Raw genomic sequence first — 20011 nt, forward strand, 5'->3', positions numbered from 1 at the left:
CTCTTTCCCTGCCAGCCAAGCCCCTGCAAGACGCGATGCTTTGGAACAACTGGGCTTTTGGTAGGTAACAAAGACAGAAGAGACCTGGCAGCCGCAGGCACTGGGGCTTCCTATCAGAAGACCCCCCCCTCTTCACCTCCAACTCTGCTGCACCCCCCCCCCCCCCCGCAGCCTGTGGCAAAGGAAAGGGCAGGCTTGTAGCAAGAACAGTAGCACACCACCTAGAAATAAAGAACGTTTTATTGCTTGTACCGTACAGATCCCGGGAAGAGGCCCTCCAAGGCCCCCAGAAGCCCCTCAGGAGACTCGCCTTCCCCCCAACCTATTTTACAAACTGAAATTAGGAGCTCAGGGAGAAGTCTGGGAGCAGAGGTTGGTTTCCCGTGCTGGAAAACTCCCTGCAGCACCACAGCGGGTTTCATACTACGGCTGCGAACACAGGCCAGGATTAAGTTAATAAACGCCAACTGTCACAACTACAGAAACAGAAAACACTTTTATTTTTTTAAAAAAACCCAATGCAGAGAGTAAAAAAAAAATTCTACCCAGGCTGCCCCTGAATCCACACACAAGCCATCTGGGTTCCTATGCAGCACTGTTGCAACCCAAAATTGGTTTCCTGAAAGGCAAAGCCTGCTGCCAAGGCATCGAAGCGGCAAGAGCACCTGCCGTGGTGGCTCCAGGCTGACCGGTGGCGGGCAGGCGGGCACTTGGGAGCCGGAGGAGCTGGCATGGAAACAGCCCACCCAGCACGAGAAGAGAAGGGGGCGGCCCCACCCCAGGCAGGGTTACGCCGGCCATCCTCTTCCTTCGTAGCTTCTGCAGGTCAGACTGCACAGCCAACCAACGGCACTGAAGGCAACCCGTGGGCATAGCTCTTTGGAAAGGCCGCCACACAAGGAGGGTTGACTCACCCTTGCCTGAAGCAGCTGTGGGCTGCTGGGTCCCTCCACTAACTCCACTGGATGATTGACACGTCCCCAACCCTGCCCCCCCCCCCCGCCAAAGTCAAATACTACGGCTGGGACTGGCCTAACTCCATCTCCCCCACACAGCAGCCGCAGCGTGCCGTGGCAGAGAACCAGCTCCCAGGACGCCTTGCTTGCAACGTTCAGCAGCCCAAATAAACAAGCCCGAGCCGCCTACCCAGCCAGCAAGGGGACCAACGCTGGGGGTGGGGTGAGGGCCACAGGCGATGGATCACTGGGCTCTGCTGAACGAACCCTGAAGGGGAGGAGACTCGAGACTGGGGCAGGGCTCAGAAAACAGCAGGAGCCTGCAGGTGGCAGGGGCTGCCCCCCCCTCCTGAAATGCAGCCCTGCCTACACACACACACACACACGCACGCACACACGGGAGCAGCTGCTGTTCCTGACGCCCAGGCAGATGTTAAAGGCCTTCTTGCACAGAACACGAGGGCCTTTTGCATGACCTCTCTTTCCTGTCCAGAAAAGGGAACACCCCCCTCCCCAAAGAGAAGTTGGGGGACTTCCCCAGTAACACACCACCTCCTTCTGCCCTAGGGAACAGCAGCCCTGCTCCCAGGAGGAGGCACATGCCCAGCCCTGCTCTAGGGGAAACGGGAAGACTGCAAACATAGGACCCAGCTGCCAGACAGCTCAACCGCAACCATCTCCAGGACTGGACACCTGGTGGGCCTTTGCTTTAGCAACCCTCCCCCACAAGGAGGACAAAGAGCAACACCCCGAAGAAGAGGGCCCAGCTCAGCTTCACCCCCCACAAAGCTGGGGGGGGGGAACGACGACTCTCCACCCCCTCTGCCTTCCTCAGAAGACAGGCATGTGCTCCCACAGAAGCTCCCTCTCAAAAGCCCCCCCCCCAGAACCTTTCCTACTTTCAGAGATGGGGCACACACCAAACAGCCAAGACAGCTTTTGACGACACAGAGGATTTCAGCACCCGCTTTCCTTTAGAGTCAGCGGCTTCGTTTCCAGAAAAACAGCAGGATGGGGGAGTGAACCTATACGATCACCCCCACTCCTAATTGTATAGGCAATTTTAGAATGCACTCATCCCTATATGGAAGAGTAAGAGAACTGTTTTATCTCTAGGGATGATGTCTGGATGATGTCATTTTCAACTGCCCCGCCCCCACATTTCAGGAAAGATTCGCCACAAACAGCACATCTCCTGGGAAGGGGGGGGGCCTTTGTCGTAGCCCAACCTCACGTGTGTCACCATGGAAGCGAGTGGGCCCCTTCCCTCACTCCTGCAGAGTTGCCCATCCCATGCTCTGCATGGGTGGGAAAAAGAAAGGCCACCACCATTCCATGTACCGGCCGTGGGTGCTCCCTTGCCTCAGAAGGGGCGGCCTGCCCACAAACAGCATCAGCCCTCCCAGCAGCAAGAGCCAGGCAGCTCCATATGTGGCCAATGCCACCAGGAACCAGTGAAGCAGGCCTCCCATGGCTGCAACAAAGATAGGAGGGACAGACTGGGCCCTGCCTCCAGCCACACCGCGACTCGCTTCCCAGGCAATGTGCCTCGAGGCAGGCTGCTGTACACACTGCAGGAAACACAAGTAGGGGCAGAGCATGAGGGAGCCCCAGAAGAGGACTTCTGGATGGGGGGCAGGGTGGGGGTGGGTCTCAGAACTGGCCAGGCAACAGTTAGCTGCTGCCCTTTCAAGTTTCACATGCTATTTTTGAAATGTTCAGATATATACTCATGCAGGGTCACTCTTTTGAGCTTACACTGTATAGAGAAGGCCAAGCACTGCACAAAACCCCCCACCCCATACACCTGGTAAGGATGCCTGCCTAAGCCCCAATCCAGCCCCATACGGGCAATCCCCCTCCTCTCTCAACAAAGGCCTACCCAGGTCCAGCCAAAGGAACGAACGGGACAGCCTAGGGGTTTAGGTAAGTGTGCGCGCATGCAGAAAGTCCTGCTGGGGGTGAAATTGGCCTGCGCCAGCTGCGGCACAGGAAGAAGGAACTGGTGGCGGGGTAGGTGGGTGGTGGATTCCATCCTCTTCCAGCTCCCACTTCTCAAAATCCAGAGAGGCCAACTCTACTCAGGGAAGAAATCCACTGCCAGCAACAGAATGGAGACCTGGGAAGAGGCAGAACAGAGTCCAGCTGCGAAAAGCACAGCCAGGTTTTTGGTTCCAGAAAAGAGTATCAGGGAGCCCATCAGCTGGCCCTGAGAGAAACAGCCCCCCAGTGGGGAAAGGCAAGCCGGGGTTCTTGGCCAGCAGGGAGGGCCAAGCCTCCCTGCAGACGCTGTGCCTGAGCGGACTGTGGCGGTTTCTTGACCCTTTGAGGTAGCAGCTACACAGGACGCAAACTGCACGGCTAATATGGGCGCGGGGGGGGGGCCCTAGATGGTTTCTCAACAGACGCAGGTGAAGGAGTGCTGAGAGGAACATGGCCAGCATCCTTCAGATGCGCGGCGACAACCTTGGGCTTCCCTGCACCCTGCTAGATGTATCCCTGCCAGCGGCAGTCACAGCACACCAATCCAATCCAATGTAGAGTCGTCCCCCCCGCCCCAGGAACCCTGAGGCTGCAGGAGGCGGCGACGGCACACAGGCAGCAACGCCCTGCTGCTTTTGAGGCACCTGTCGGGAGGGGAGGACGCCAGTTTTGAAAAAAAAAATCCTGGCGAGCAGGGCCCGCAAACCGTGGAACTGGTAATGGGCGTGCATCGCCCTTGGGCTAAGGCAGTGATGAAGGCAGCCACGCTTGCTCAGGCGATCCCCCAACCAGCAAGGGGAGCAAGACGCACACGCCGGACACCCAGCACAGCTCTCTGGGGAGCCAGAAGCTGGCGTGCCGCGGGAGGGGAGCTGGAGACTTGCCCCAGGTTCTCCGTGCCCATCACCAACGAGGGGCGGCTCCGCTGGTGGCCAGCTGGTCTCCCTCGGTTGGCCAAGGCCAGCCTGAGTGGGAAAGCAACCCAGCAAAACCCAAAGCTGGCTTTAGCTCTAGCACCTCCTGCCGGCTGGAGGTGGCAGGGCACCCCACACTCAACATGCAATGTGTGGGGCAACAAGGCCCCCCCCCCCCGCCCCCTTGACAAAGTGTGACTTTTTTGTATGCCGTGTGTCAGTCTGTTGATCCCAAGGAATCCCTCCGGTCCACGTGCATGCTCACCAGAAACCCCTCCCTAGGCTCCAGGGTGAACCCTTTCTCTTTCTTGTCCAGAGGAGTTTCCAAGGAACTGTCCGCCAGCAGCTCCTGAGACAGAATGCAGATCCTTTCAAGGCTGCTGCAACAGCCCCGAGACGTTCTCCTTTGGAGCATGGAGCCAGGAGGGCTCCGGGCAGGGCGAGCCTCCCTCCGCTTGCTCCCGGGATGCGTGCCGGCCTCTCTCGCGCTGGGCTACAGGAAGGCAGGCAGGGCTGGCAAAGTCTGTCTGGTCCCCCAGGAGCTGGGGGGGGGGGACGGGGGGTCTGCAGAACCAGCTGCAGGGGACCCAAGCAGAAGGAGCTCTCTCCGCTGCCGCCGCCGCCCCCCCCCCCCGCTGGTTCTTCAGGGGGCTCTCCGAGGGACCGCTGCCGGCCTACTCCCGTATGCTTGCTGAGTAGGAGAACTGGGGGAAGTGAGTCCGCTGGTCGGCATCCAGGGCGTCCAGGCTGTCATCTGTGGGCACAAGCGGAACCAATGGGGCGGGGGATACGAGGTCTGGGAGGTGAGAAAAATGCCTCCCCCTCTCCCCTCCGGCCAGGGAAGACAACCACCACTCCCAATCCAGCTCCAGGGAATGGAGGCTGACCGTACTACAGGTGCAGCCAGGCCTTCTACTCACATCGGTCAGGCGGGGTGATGGTGATCGACTGTGCAGTGAACTCATCATCGAAGTACCGAGTGTCAATTTCAGAGGTCACCTGGGGCTTGAAGGGCGGGATAAGCTGTAAAGGAAGAGGCCCGTTTGCTCCAGGACTCGGCCACTTGGGAACAGCCCCCTGCTCCCCGCTCCGGCCTGAAGGTCAGTGGGAGGCCAGCGGTTTCCCGGGCATTCCCACGCCTTCGTCCATTACCTTCTTTTGAACCACATCTTGCCAGTTGACAGCTGCAAAGAATCTGTGCTCCATCACTTCCTTGGCATCGTTGGGGCCGCCGCCAAGCCTGCAGAGGCAAAGGAATTGGTTCCCGCCACCTCTGGGTGCCTTCAGGGGCAAACGGGGGGTCTGAGACTCACGAGGAAGCCTCTCTTCTGAACTGGCCATAAACCACAGCAATGCAAAGAGCACTGAGGGGGCCTCAGCAGAACTTGCCACTGCCTTCCCCAGGACCAAAGGGACGACGGCCGGGCCTTGGCACGCAGAGCACCTCCCCCAACCTCCCTCCCCCTCACGCAACGCAAACTTGGCAACGGCCGCAAGGTTCACCCCAAGAGAATTCTGATCATCTCCTGGATCCACCTGTTTGGCCAGCGCTGCTCATGAACCCACATCTGGATCAAAAACTCCCCCCCGGCACCCCTGGGTCACGGCACGGCCAGCCTCACCTCTGCTTGGGGTCTTTCTTCAGCAGTCCCGCTAGGAGGGCCTTTGCTTCAGGGCTGAGCGTGCGCGGGAAGCGGATCTCCTCCATCAGGATGAGCTCAAATAGGCGCTCGTGGTCTTGGTTGTAGAAGGGGAGGCGCCCACACATCATTTCATACATGACCACGCCCAAGCCCCACCAGTCCACGGCCCGCCCGTAATCATTGTCTTCCAGCACCTGCAGCAGGACAAGGTAGAAGCAGGCTGCTCGGCATTTCAGGGTGGAGGGCAGCAGCCGGAAAGATTCAGGGGGCTCCCTGTCCTGCACTGAAGCACTTCCGTTGTGACTTCTCCTCCTCTCTCCTTGCCCATCCCCACTCCCGGACACGTCCAAGGCCGAAGCTTCTCAAACCCACAGCTTCAGCACAGAAGACCCAAATGGCCATGCAGCCGGTATGCTTGGCAGACACAGAGGAGAGCGGTGCGTTTTCCCAACTGCCAGGCAGTCATAATGCAGAGAGCCTGAAGAGGGGGCCGCCTGCATTCAGGGCAGAAGCTCGGTTGTAGGGCCGGGGCCCTCTGTTCTGCTGGCTCCACTCCTGCCAGGCGCCACCAGGGGTTACCCCTTTCCCCTACCTCAGGGGCCAGGTACTCTGGTGTCCCACAAAAGGTTTTCATTGTGGCCCCGTCAGTGATGCCCTCTTTGCATAACCCAAAGTCTGTGATTTTGACGTGTCCATCTTTATCCAGCATGAGATTCTCCAGCTAGAAGGAACGAAGGAAGGCGCAAAGTGTTCAGCAGCCACCAAGCACATGGGAGAAGAAGAGAATCGCAGATCATTTAGTTTATAACTCTTGCTAATCGTAGGACTGCATGCTAAACTACCACCAAGACAAGCTGCCCAGACAACAGCAACTCTGATGTGAGGAGGAAAACTTGAGGGGGGGGCACCACAAGCCACACTTGTACTGCTTTCCAGAGACAGAGGCACTACAAACAGCCCCCCCCCCCGTCTTTAGAGGGAAGAGCCTGCACCTTGCTCCAGCAAGAAACACCCCCCTCTCACTCTCACCCCACACACATGGTGTGTTTGGGCAGTTGTGTGGCTGGGCCATCCCATGCAAACACGGGAGCAGCGATGGCAACTTTTCCGGGGACCTCAATGTGCTTTACACAAAGAGCGCACAGACATCCTGTCAAAGCGCCTCTGCCCAGCATTACCTTGATGTCTCGATAAACAACATCCCGTGAGTGGAGGTACTCCAAGGCAGAAACAATTTCAGCCCCATAGAAACGGGCTCGGTCCTCAGTGAAGACCCGCTCTCTGGAAAGGTGGAAGAAGAGCTGGAGGCAGGAAGAGAGCAGAGGCACCCGTGAGCAGCAGGTAGACGGGCAAAGGCTGCCAGCAAACATGGCGTGTGCACGTGGGCATCAAGCTTGCGAAGGGGGCCCCTTCCGCCCTCTCCCTCCTGCACGTTCTGCTTCCCCGTCCCAGCTGCAGAGGAGCGGCACCCTCTGCAGGAGCCAGCCAGCAAGATTTCCATCCAGGCTGCAGCGTGACCCTCCTGCGTGGGCTCTCCCACACACACTGCCTGCCCGGGCAGGATCCTGACCTCTCCTCCGTTGGCGTACTCCATGACAAAGCAGAGGCGATCGTTGGTCTGGAATGCGTATTTCAGGGCCTGGGAAGGGAAGGAATCAAAACAAGTCACCAAAGGGAAATGGCGGCAGCAGCCCCTCCTAGCCACAGCAGGGGGAGGCCACGGAAACTCTGCCATCGCGGCCCCCTCCTCCGGGCCTGGGATCCACGTACCGTGAGGAAAGGATGCCTCGTGTTCTGCAGGACTCGGCTTTCAGTGACCGTGTGGGCCACCTCGTCCTTTGAAGGCAAGAGACGCGCCATCTATCATCACTTGGGCTACAAAAGCAGCCCCTGACGAGCCACAAAAGGCAGACTGCACCCATGCTGGGATCTCAGCCCCAGCCTCTGAGCAAGCCCGCCCCACCCCCGCCTCTTGCCTGCAAGGAGGCCACAGCGACACGCCCTCCAGGAGAGCATTTGCAACACACGCTTCTCCACCTGTGGGCAGCACAGCTGGCTCCCTGGAAGATACTCTCGCAAGCAGCCAGAACCATCCCTTGAAGAAGGCAGGGGGGTTCTTGGGAGTCTCTGGATGCAGGCAGCCTCTGCCAAACAGGATTCAGAGCCATGCAGGCAGAAGGAACCAGTCTCCCCCACCTCACCCCAGCAGAGTCCTGGCAGCTTGCCGAAGAGACCTGTGCTGCCAGTCATTTGGACAGCTGGCTGAGGCTAAGCCCAGTTCCTCCAATGCAGCCATTCCCCACGCCCCCCACGCCAATGCTTGCCCCCGCCCTAGACCTTGGCGATGATGACTTCTTTGCGCAGGATCTTCATGGCGTAGTAGCGCCCCGTGGCCTTCTCACGCACCAAGATGACCTTCCCAAACGTGCCCTTGCCCAGGAGCTTCAGGTAGTCAAAGTCATTCATAGTCTAGGAAGGAAGCCAAGAGAACGGCAGTCAGGCGCCTCCCAGCACACAGGCACACACCTTTCTCACCCAGATCCAAAGGGTCTCACAAGCAAATCTCCTACTTGCAAGGAACTCGGCAGGAAAGGAATCCGAACGAAGCCCCCCCCCCTGCCCCTGCCGGCCTCTCACCGCCTTGGCTCGGGCCTGGGTCACTGCCACCACCTCCATCTCCTCTGCCCCCATGCTGCCACTGGGGGAGCCACCCTGGAAGTCCATTCGGTCCTCTTCTGGCTCCTGGTTCTTTAAACTGTTGGCAACCATCTGAATGGCACGGATCCACTCCTCACTAGGGACAACACAAGGGAGTTGCCGTCCCAGGAGGCCACGCAAAGGTGGGTGTGGACAGTGTTGCGGGCCCTTCACTGGCCTCTAGCCACCACCGCAGAGACCAAATTATCCCAGTTTCTGGGCACCAGGAAGTAATGCAGGATGTGGAAGGAGTTGCCACACCTGCCCCACCCCACACACGAAAACTGGGGCTGCTCTTGCCACGGGCACACACAAGCCCATGCTTGTCCCGCTCACCGTTCCTCGGGGGAGTCTACGTGGAACGTCCTCTCAATGACGGTTGTCCACTGCAAGCAGCGGATGATGAAGGTGTTGGGCCGGGGACGCTCGGCTTTCATGAGCTGGCATTCTGTGAGGCGGAGGAGAGGAGAGGGCGTTTGGGCCGGGCGGGGGGCAATCCCAGCCACCAGTCCCTCACCTAGCCTGTGATCCTGAATGCACCTCCATCCAGAGGGGAGGCTGGGAACACCCCCCCCCCTTGCTGGATCAGACCGAAGGGACAGCACTCCGTCCCACACAGTGGCCAGAGTGAGTCCTGCTGGTCAAAGCCCACCCCACCCTCCGCCTTTGGCACAAGGGATTTGGGAAAAGGAGGGCCAACAGCCAGGCCCCCTCCCTGGGAGGCCCACTCCCCCGGGCCAGGAGAGCTCCCTGCACACTCTCGCCCTCCCACCCTTTTCTCTTCTGACCCACCACCAAGCTGAGGGGCAACAGACTAGGGGGGCGTGCATGCTGGGGTCTGCGGAGACGGGCAGGCCGTGTGATTTGCTTCCATGGGCTCTGTGGCTTGGACCTGGATGATGGAAGGCGGGCCCAGAATCTGTGCCGGGCCTGTGCCAGCTCTCTGCAGCCCGGTGGAAATCACTCCCACCCCCAACCTCCCTCAGGACACAGGACGCTGCCCCATCTCAAGTCAGACCCTTGGCTGGTCTGCCAAGGTCATCCTCGCCTCCTCCGACTGGCAGCTGCCGCCCAGGGTCTGAAGCAGCTGCCTCTCTCGCCACTGACGGCCTCCCTGGCCCTTTTAGCTGGAGACGCTGCCGGGGACTGGGGCCAGGCCCTTCTGCGTGCCAAGCCGAGGCTCCCCTGCTCAGCCACAGCCGCGTGGCCACGCACCACTTGGCTGCTCACCCCTTCCACGCCACTGAAAGAGCCGTCATTTAACTTAATTTAATTTATTATATTTATATTCCGCCCTCCCCGCTTTCGCAGGCTCAGGCGTCATGCCCACAGCTGCATTTTCCGTTTAGTATGCACAACACACCTGCCACAGAGAAGTCGTTCAGAGGGGGCAAACTGTGCTCTGACATTTCAGGCTTCTCTTTGTACCCAATGAAAGACCCGTCACTCTTCAGGAGGAAGTACCTTGGTCGCCAAGTTTTGATGTATTCACCTGGAAAGCAGAGGGAGGAGACAGGCAAACTGTTACTCAGGGAAGCCAGAGAGACTGGAAGCGAAGAGCTGGAAAAGCTCCCCCCGAGGCTGGCTTGGAGACTGGCCCCTGCCATGGCACCCCATGCCTTTCCTTGGCTGCTCCGCCCCCAGCAGGCACCAACCTGCACTGCATTTCATGCCTTCTCCCTGAGACAAGGTGGCAAGCGCTGGCACGGAGGGGGCTGGGGGGCAGCAATATTCAGGCCAGACTGTGCCATGCACTGCGGACTAAGCTATCAGTGTAACGGAACGTTATATCTGTGCCTCATTAAAACTTTAAACTGTCCAGTTCTTGAGATTTAGATCTCTCAACTTCTGGTAAGCTCAGATGCTTCGAATGAGACGTAAAAGGAGAATTCTCTCTGTCAGAGAAGCTGCCTCTTAGTATAACGTATTGGTTAGTTCTTGTTTCTATCAAGGCACACAGAGACTTCCTTTTAGAGTTTTAATCTTTATTAAAATAAACTCTATTTTAATTAAGCAAGATACTAACATATAACGCTCATTAAAATAAAACTGTAATTGTGGAACAAACACATGCATTAAGAAGCAAATCTCTTAACATCTCTCAATTAAATCTAAGATTGATTTAAAATCAGATCACACTCAATCTACTCTGAAATGCATTAGACATTCAAAAGACACACTCAAATAAAACACTCCTCCTCACCTAAATTATCTTCATGAGATTTCCTTAATCAAAATCCTCATCTCTCACGCAGATGGCATCTTTTATAGTAATAGATATGTGCTGTCTATGAAGAAATCTCTATGCTCTTTCACAAGTGAAAATAATTTGAACATCTGATTGGTCTTAGACTGAGCTGACGCTTCAGATTTTCAGTCCTGAGCCTTGACACTCACTAAAGCCAAGTGTGACAAACTTCAGAAATCTTTAGAAGTCGGCAAACAGCTCAGTGAGCAGATTATCACTGGTCCATTCTAGCAATTAAAGAATCACTGATTTACCTTCCTCCAACTACTTCTAATTGATTGTCAAAGGAAACAGCTGTGTATTACACAACCTGTTGACAAACTACATTAAAGTTTACACAAAGTGCAGTAGAATACATTGTAGATCGTTTCAGGTGGGGAGCCATGTTGGTCTGCAGTAGAAGAGCAAGACTTGGATCCAGGAGCAGCTTAAAGACCCACTAGATTTCCAGGGTTTGAGCTTTCGAGATCTAGTTGGGTCTTTAAGGTCCTACTGGACCTAAATTTTGCTCTTCTAGTAGAGTTCAACATAACTAACCACATGGAACTGTCTTCACAGAATGCACCACATTCAGCCACCTGGAGTGGAAATCCATGAACTCTCACAAAAAACCTTGCTTAGCAGCTCTCGAAAGTTTCTACCCTGGAAATCTGGTGGGTCTTTAAGATGCTCCTGGAACCAATCCTAGAATGCACGTGCATAACCAGAGCATTCGTGATTAAATCCATTTTCTATTTACATCAGCTGCGAACTCTTTCATGCACAGAAATTTTGACCCGGGGGGGGGGAGAGAAGCTGTGGGGGGAGGGAGAAGCTGAGGCCTGTGTGATCCCAGCCCAAATTCTGTATCTGCTCAGGCCCAGTGCTCTCAGGGCAAGACGGACAGCAGGGAGGGCCCGCCAGCATGCCCAGAAGCAGTGCTCTGCTCCAAGCACCAAAATAGCCCGCAGGCAGGCCTGGAAGCCACCAGCTGCCAGCTATATTTGTCTGCAGAAGGAATGTGTTGGAGCCCCAGGCTAAGGGGGAAGCGCCAGCTCAGAGGACAGTTGAGACTGACTGGGAGGAGAGGAGAACCAAGCTAAGGGACAAAGAGGCATTTCAGAACTGCAGAGTCTGTGCCAGGGCTCAGGTGGAGCCACTGGTCACCCCGGTTTGGGCAGCTACCCCGATATCCACCCGTGGCTAATGATTAACTTGAGTCTAGGGCACAGGGTGGGTGCACAGCACAGCCAATCAGGCAGGCAGTGTGCTCTGTGCGCGTGCGCAGGGCTCTGTCAAGATGCCCATCATTCATGCCGTGGAGCAGTTCCTGTCTACAACACACTTTGAACTTCCCCAGTGGCATCTCCTTTCTGCACTGAATTAACCCAGCCAGAGAGGTGGGGTGGTCTGAGAACTGCCTGAAAAGCACTTTATCGTTTCCACAGAAAACTTCCAAAGGTTCCGTTTCATAAAATTACAAACAATACATGGATGCCATTGCCAATATGGTATCTGGTAAGCTTTCCAGAAACAGCTCAGAGATACTCTGATAAGGGTCAGGGACTGTATGGCCATTAAGTGACATAGATAAGCTCCTACTGGGTAGTTCGATGTTGCTAAATGAATTATGCTTTAATTCAGAACCTTGAGTTGCTTTATGCTTTAATTCAGAAAAACTTCATCTATGTGTTCACCTTTAAGCTAATTTTCATATTTGCAGCTACCATATCCTAATTTGTATCTGAATGTCCCAACTGTCGATCATGTTGCATTTTTGCTGTGAACATCCCAGCTATTGATTATATTGTATTCACTTGTAGGATTATGTAATTCACCTTGGAGCTCAGTTAGAAAGGCTGACTATAAATAAACAACAATACATGTTTTTAGGTGATTATCCCTAGGAATTGTAAGAGTACATATATGTTTCACGAATATATATGTAATAATCCAAATTTAAAGAATCAGGTTATTCATCCATCCAATTGGCAGTACCACTCAAATCAAAATTAAAATTCTTCCATCTCCTCTTGTGTCTCCACATCAGATCTCCGGATCTGATACGAACCAACAAGTAATACAACTGAGGAGGTGCCTCCGTGGAAGAGTTACATTCCACTGAGACCAATCAGTGGGCGGCCACATCCACGGCGTGCCAGGCACTGTTCTTTCAGTGTCTCCACAGTGTCAGGGCCTTGAAATGTGAGGGAAGCACATGCCAAAGGGTCTCAAAATTGTTACAAGCATTGTATTATTCCAGTCTAGGGAATTTCCACATACAGCTTTTGAATTTGTTTGGATATATAATGCTTAAACTACATTAGTTGTCCCCCACCTCAGGTATTTTCAACTCAAGGTTTTTTTTTTTTTATTCTGGAACATAGGATTGACATGGAATTCTTTTAAAACTTGTTTACCAACCCTAAGTAAAAAAACCCCCCGCAAAACACACTAAGTCAGATCCCTCTGTATTTAGGGCATCCGTGAATTTTCTGGATGATTTTGGGGGATTTCCCCGCACTTGTTGCAGCAGTCAGAGAAACACAGTTGGAAGGGGCCAAGCATCTATGCAGCCTGCACCAAAGACACAAGTGCTGCCCCCCACCCCCCCACTGATGCAACCCAGAGCACCACAAGCACAGGGGAGGCAGTAGCCAAGCCGCCTCTCCAGGCCTCGCCTTCCAAACCAGCAGCCTCCACACCTTTGGCATGTTTTGTGGATTCTCTGGCCAGAGAAGCTACATGCTGGCTGGCCAAAAAGTCAGGGCTCCCCTTCTGCCCTGGGACTGTGATAGCAGCCAAGGCACAGCAGCCGGGACAGCACTCTTTGCAGACCGCCACGTCTCCCTTCAGAAACCAGGCAAGGGTTCCAGCAGGTGGTCAGTCTCAGACTCGCAAGAATCCTGCCCACATCCAGTTTGTTGGGCTCTCCTCGGCTTCTGTTCCCCACAGCTATGCCAAACAAGAGGTTCTGTTTTGTTTGCAGCCTCCCTTCAGAAACTGTGCAATCGCAAAAATATCTGCCTAAACCCAAGTGATCAACCCTCAGTCCAGTTACGTAGGACTTGCTTTATACTCAGAAATAAGGGTTTTTAAGCACTCCTCGCAGGAATCGCAAGGCAAACTCAAAGAAGATCTCTCTCTGTGTATTCAGGCAGGGAGGGCATTTGCAGTCAATCTGGCCAACTGTCAGGTGCCAAAAAGGGGGTGGAAACCTCAGGTTTGGGGATGGAGCACTAGGCTGGGTACAAAGACGTTGAAGCACAAAGATGTTTATGATGCTTCAACCCGCCCTACCCTTAGCTTCCAGACCTTACAGGCCCCCACATCTCTAAGAAGGCAAAACCCCCCGGGGGGGGGGGGCAACCACTTACCTCTCTTGTGCAGCCATCCCTCCTTGATGACTGACACCTCATTCATGTTGACGTGGTGGTGTCACGTGACTTCCCTATTGCAGGGTTATCAAAAGGGCTCTGCACTCGTTATCTGCAGAAGAAAAGAGGAACGGTTTGGAGTCTGTGCTGCAGAGCCACAAGCAGCTGGGGGCAGCCCCCCGCCCCAAGACGCACAGACAGTTAAAAGCCAAAGTATACTCCCTGAGCCAGTGTCTATGTCCCACCGCAACTCCTCCAAAAAGTGCGACTGGACCCAGGCAACGTCAGATGGCAGTACCCTCTCCCCCCGCCTTCTCCACAGCAGCCAGAATCAGCCTTTTGGAGCAGAGAGCTGTCAACTCCTGGGCCAGAGCACCCTCCCCCCCCAGGCAACTACCAGCTAGCTTCACCTGGAGGGGATTTTGGGAGACCACACCCACCGCAAGACTGAGAGCACAGCAAATCCTGCTTGCCCAGATTTCTGGGCCTCCAGGCTGGACAGGTGCCCCCCTTTACACCTCTGTTTTCCAATTCCCTTGTGGCCTTATCTGCCCCTGTGCCTTGCCCTGCTATCAGCTGTGATAAGGAGCGCAGGGAGATAAAGAGGCCTTCCATATGCTCAGATCAAAGAGCCTGCCTGGAGGAAAACATCCACCCTTTGCAGCAAAAACAAACTTCTCATGAAAGATCAATTCCAGGCACCTGATGGGATTAGCGCCATCCCACTAGGGTCAGAAAGTGGCCCAAAGAGGCTGCCAGCAAGCTGGGGTCGGCAGGTATTCTCCCTACAGCCTGCAGGCAAATTGACCCTCAGAGGCAGGTGAGCTAGAACTGGGGGGGGGAGGGCTGCAGCAGCCCCCGAGTGGAAACCACAAGTCTGTGTCACAACTCGACACGAAGCTCACACTCAGAGGAATCTCACAGCAAGGCCTCTTCAGCACCACTTCAGAATGGAGATAGGGCAACCACACACTTCAACACTGCTGATAGGAGAAATCCCCTGCCCAGAGAAAGCTAACAGGCCAGGGAGGCTGGTGGAAGAGCCCCACTCCCATCTGGATACTCTGCACAAGCTGGGATAATTGTTTTTCTTTTCCTTCATTTGCACTTCACTTTTTTCCCAATGGGGACCCAAACCAGTTTAGACACGGGGGAACAACGTGCCATGCATTCGGAGGATGCGCCAAGACTGGAGGTACCTCCTGCTTGAAGGTACCACTTCTGCCTTGAGAGGCAGGCAGAGCCAAATCAACAGTCAAAGAAAACCTCTTGCAACAAGACAGCTTATGGCCTGAAAGAAGTACTTTTCTCCTTGCTGCTAACAAGAGAAAGGCCACTGTGCTTCCCCTGGCCAGGCCCAGGCTTGCGAAACACAGGACGACAGCACCCATTTCTACAAAGGCGCCAACCGACCAGAGGCCGGCAAGCGGAGTTGCAAAAGGACTTCCGGGCATTTGCATAACTGTGCCAAAGACCCGCAGACAGCCTGAACCTGGCAACATTTCCCCTCTGTCTGGAGGCCAAGAGGGACTAGGGGGAAGGGCCAAGTTCTGCAAGGCTAAGGAAAAAGACTTCAGCACCCCCCCCCCCCCGGTTCCTGGCTCCCCCATCAATGGGCCAGTTATCCCAGAGGCAGCTGGAGGTCTGCTGCTGCCTGGAAAGCTGGGATGGAGGAGCAGGGCCTATGGCCTGCCCAGAAAGGGCCACGGCACCCTTTCAGTATACAAAGGGAACAAAGGGAACCCTCTTCTTGGAGGTAGAAAGACCGTATGAGGTCCCCCATTTAACAACAACTGTGCGTATATACCACTCTTTTAGACATATTAGTGCCCCACTCAGAGTGCTGAACAAGTTAATGTTATTATTATCCCCACCATACAGCCGGGGCTGAGAGGAGTGGCTTACCCAAGGCCACCAACTGAGCTCATGGCAGTAGTGGGATTCGAACTAGCAGAGTGCTGATTCGCAGCCGAACCACTTAAACCTACACATCTTTACTTTGCATCTCTCTCTTTCGGAGCCCAAGGAACAAGGCACTTAGGTCCTTTAAGAGGGGCAATAAGATATGGAGACCTCATCTGGATCGAGAGAGCAGGGGTCAAGCGATGATCATGGCAACAGAGCACTACAGAAATTAAAACAGCCAGGCTGAACAATGAAAAACGGGTTTGAGATTTTTATAAACACGGTATGGAATTTAATGATCTACATAAGCCACTACCACAAGTTGCAATGCTAGCATATGAACAGCTAGCATTTTAAAAGGCTGCAGCTCACATAAAGAGCCAATGCTCAAACACACAGCCATCAAGCATTCTCCACTGGGTAAGGAGTCACGGGAACATGCTGAGCAGCCTTCTACGCACACACCTTGGCCCAATTCTAACTCCCCAGGAGGAGACGTTCCAGGTCCCCCTGACCCTTTAACAGGACACACCTGTGCTCCCAAACCGAGGCTCCAGATGCAGCCGGAAGTGAGTCAGGGTGGGACCTTCCCCCAAGGGATCTATAGGCAGCGAAGACACGGGCAGGCCTCCCCTCAAGGGAAACCTGGGGGCAAGAGTCTGAAAGACAACCCCTCCCTCCAGTTGTCTGCTGACTCACTTAACGTGTATACCATCTCTCACCCCATGTATTGGGCTGGGTTTGGCATATGGGTTGCTGTGCAGAGCTGCTGCCTTCTTGTGCTGAATTTTATGTTTTTAATGTGGCTTTTATTACTTGATATTGCCCGTTCTGAGACTGCTTGTGGGGTGAGCGGGCTATAAATTCAATAAATAAATAAGAACCCAGAGGGCGAACAGCAAGGTGCAATGAAAGTAGGGACATACGCCTCTGAAGGGTCTCCAGAGTTTGAATTTTCCAGAGTCCCAGAGGCTCTGTTCGCACTTGAAAGCAAAATGTGTGAAGAAATGCCAGTGCTGCTGAGGACCTGCATGAACACACGCAGGGCACTCCTTGGGGAAGGGAGGGCCACAGTCTCCCTCATGGCCCCTGGTGGTACACCGTCACCCCCAAACCACCTGGCTGCTGGCAGGAGAGAATGCCGCGTTGCTCCCAGTGGCCTGGTGGAGCAGATGGGAAGGAGACTGGGTGGCTTGTGATGCAGGGCTGACTCACACACTGCACGCACAAGGGTTGTTTACACACTCCAGGATGTGACCCTGTGAAAGAGGAAAGGAGGGGGTGGGACTTGTGGCAGCGGGAGGGAAGGGAAGCCCAGAGAAGGGCTGAAGTCAGTGAAATTCAGGCAAAGGGGAAGGATCCAGCCTGCCTGCCTGAGGAGGGCAGTCCCGAAGCCTGCCCTTGCTGGGGCCTGCGGCTGCCTGCCACTGAAGGCGCAGGGCTCGGCTACACCTCAGGGCTTCATAGCTCATCCCAACCAAGAGCCAGCCATCACCTCGGCAGGCCGGGAGCCGCTCGGTCTTTCGCGGTCGTGACCAACAGCGACTGGAGGCCAAGGTTCCAAGGGAAACCCGAACGGAACTTGCCCCGGAGTTCCTGCCCCAGCCCTGAAAGTGCTGCGAACGAAGAGCGGGGACCAATCCGAGGAAGGGGCTCAGGCCACCTGGACTCGGATTTGGCCCGGCCCTTTCTGGCCACGGGCCTGCGGGGACCAGGCGGCAGCCCCTGCTGCACGCTGCAGGCCAACAGGCGCCGCGGACAGCGCCTGCACTTCGGGCTGCGGCGGCCGAGCCCCTCGGCGCCTTCCCTCCTGCCCAGCGCTGGGCGGGAGGGAGGCTGGGCGGGCGGAGGAGCCCAGGAGCACGGCCCCCCTCACAGCCCAGCCCGGCCCGGCCCGGCGCGGCCCTGGCGCGGAGCAGACCGCCGGGCCTCCGGAGGGGCCAAGCAGGCAGGAGGCTCCGGGGCCAAGTCCCGCCAGGAGAGCGCCGCCGAGTCGGGCCGGGGGGGCGGCGGCAGCAGGAGAGGCCCCGCCGGCCTGGCCTGGGCGCCCCCGGCCTCCGCTGCGCTTCCCGTTGCTCTCGGGGCCGCTATGCCCGGTGGCGGCGAGTTCCGCGGGAACGCTCGGCCGGCGCCCCCGCCTCCTCCCCCGGCCCGAGGCGGGCGCAGCGCAGCCCCTGCCCAGCGCAGCAGCCCGCAGAGCCTCCCGGCGGCTCCTCCTCACGCGGCCCCCCGGCCGGGCGGGCATCCAGCAGCGGCACCCTCCCGCGGCAGCCTTGCGGGGCCGTCGCGCAGGCAGAGAGGGCTAAACGCGCGCCCCTCGAGGTAGGCCGGGCCGGGGTCTGGCGCGCCCCGCCCCCCCCGCGACGCGATGGTTCGGCCCACTCCCCCTCCCGCCTCCGCCACAATGGCGCCCCACAATGCCCCGCGCGCGGCGGCCGGGCGAGCCCATTCCCTCCGGCGGGGGAGGGGGAGTGCGGTGTCGGGAGGCCTCACCTGCAGCCGGCGTCACCTCAGGGCCATCCTCAAGGCCGCCGCCGCCGCCGCCGCCGCTCCTCCACCGACGGCTCCCGGAAGCCCCACCCCCGGGCCCACGCATGCAGGAAGGGAGGCGGGAGGGCGACGGGCGGGGCTTGTTTGTGCGCCGAGGGCAGGCGGGAGGCCCCTGCGCAGGCGCCAAGGGGTCCGGCGGAAGGCCTGCGCCGCGCCTGCGCGGAAGTGCCTCTCCGCCCAACGCGCGTGCGCCGTCCGGCCCCGCCGAGGGAGCCTTCCGCACCGGCCTTTTCGCGGCCTCGGCCGAGCTCCGCAGGGCGGGCGCAGCGCAGGGCCCGGCCGCGGGAGGGGCTACACAGGGAAGCGAGCCGGTGCCCGCGCGGCCCGCCGCCTCGTGCGCAGGCGCAGCTGGACCGCCGCCCCGCGCTCGGCCCGGGGCCGCCCTCGGAGGCTCCCGCCCCACCGCTTACCGGCTCAGCTGAGGCCGCGGGGCCGCGCCGCCGGGAGCTGGGCCTCCTGTCGGCAGCGGCCCCCGCGGGCTCGCTCCCGAGCCGCACCTCGCGAAACGGGCGGCCTGCTGGGGCCAGGGAGGCGGCCGCTCTCTCGGCCTTCCGCAAAGGAGGCAAAACCGAACGATGCTGGAGTTTTTCGCACAGGAAGCAGGGTTGGATTGTAAAATCCGGCTCAGAATGGCGCTTGGGGTCAAGCGTTAGGAGCGACCGACTACACTGCACAGTTCAGCTCATACCGCGTTGCTGTAACTAGGTTTCAGTGTAATTTAATTGCCTAACATGTCATGGGAATACTTGCGCTTTGCTTCACAAATCTTACTGCATTGGCTACTGACTGCCCCATCCTATGGCTTGTACTGACTGACTCGGTGTAATCTGCCTTGAGTCCCGGTGAGAAAGGGGGTCCCATAAGTGATGTAGATTTGGATAAAGCAGCTCTGGGCCTGGAATGACAGCCTGCAGAGAGGAATGACGGTCCCTGGGAGAAGAAAGTGTGCTGGAACAAGAATGACAGAGTCCAGAGTAGAGTGTCGGTCTCCAGGTAGTTGTCATTTTTCTAAACTCAGAAGTGCCAAGCTCTCCTGCCTTTCCTCATAGGAAAGGTGTTCATCTTGGTTGCTCTCTTCTGTACTTTTTCATGCTCTCCAATAACTTTTCAGATACAGAGACCAGAACCACCCCGTAGCACAATTCAGGTGTATTACAATAGTGGCCTTTTATTTTCAGTTCTTCATAATCCTTAGCATGCTTTGCCCCCCCCCCAATGTTAGTTGACTTTTTCATTGAGCTACCCACTACAACCACAAGATCCCTTTCTCTCTCTGCCTTCTCAGACCTCAGCAGTGCATATTAAAGGGAATTTGCCACTTTATTTACTTCATTTATACCTCAGCTTTCCCCCCCCCCCCCGTGGACCTCCTCCTCCTCTCCTCCGTTTTATCCTCACAACAGCCCTGCGAGGCAGCCTAGGCTGAGCGTCTGCTTGGTCCAAAGGCACCCAGCAAGCTTCTGAGGCGCAGCAAGGCATCAGGCCTGAGCCCCACATATCCTCCTCTGTCACTAACCCTGACACCAGACTGGCTCTAATCCCCCCCCCCCGCCCTCCCATTTGGAAAGATGCTGGAGGAGCTCTTTACCATCTGAACTGGTTTTCATCCCTGTGAATAATCTGGTTTCTGCAGACTGGGACACTGCAGCGGTCCCCTCCCTCCACCACTTCAAAACGGTTTCTAAACAGACTGAATGGCACTCCTCTTAATATCATCCCCCCCATGGAACTACTTTACTTACTTTCCCCTCTCGTATTA

The 20011-nt window shown here is 56.5% G+C and overlaps 2 protein-coding genes across 3 annotated transcripts; one reads left to right on the forward strand and one right to left on the reverse strand.

Moving 5' to 3' along the window:
- Positions 1 to 222: 222 nt before the first annotated feature.
- Positions 223 to 18291, reverse strand: AKT2 (AKT serine/threonine kinase 2). Of its 2 annotated transcripts, none has more exons than XM_054998772.1 (14): positions 18196 to 18291; positions 13798 to 13909; positions 9557 to 9685; positions 8530 to 8641; positions 8134 to 8290; positions 7834 to 7965; positions 7267 to 7332; positions 7067 to 7135; positions 6675 to 6797; positions 6089 to 6217; positions 5476 to 5690; positions 5006 to 5093; positions 4774 to 4876; positions 223 to 4607 (listed from the first exon to the last, which is right to left on the reverse strand). In XM_054998772.1, the coding sequence occupies exons 2-14, from the start codon at positions 13841 to 13843 to the stop codon at positions 4528 to 4530; spliced, it is 1449 nt and encodes a 482-aa protein (XP_054854747.1). In that variant the 5' UTR covers positions 13844 to 13909; positions 18196 to 18291; the 3' UTR covers positions 223 to 4527. The 2 variants fall into 2 exon arrangements, with proteins under 2 accessions (XP_054854747.1, XP_054854748.1); XM_054998773.1 differs by lacking the exon at positions 18196 to 18291 and adding an exon at positions 17198 to 17418.
- On the forward strand, positions 14976 to 18028 carry LOC129343017 (collagen alpha-1(II) chain-like). Its single transcript, XM_054998974.1, has 2 exons — positions 14976 to 15009; positions 16953 to 18028. Exons 1-2 carry the CDS (start codon positions 14976 to 14978, stop codon positions 18026 to 18028), a joined length of 1110 nt encoding a protein of 369 aa, XP_054854949.1.
- Positions 18292 to 20011: the final 1720 nt, after the last annotated feature.

The sequence above is a fragment of the Eublepharis macularius genome, chromosome 15 (genome assembly GCF_028583425.1).
Source record: "Eublepharis macularius isolate TG4126 chromosome 15, MPM_Emac_v1.0, whole genome shotgun sequence".
Taxonomy (NCBI): domain Eukaryota; kingdom Metazoa; phylum Chordata; class Lepidosauria; order Squamata; family Eublepharidae; genus Eublepharis; species Eublepharis macularius.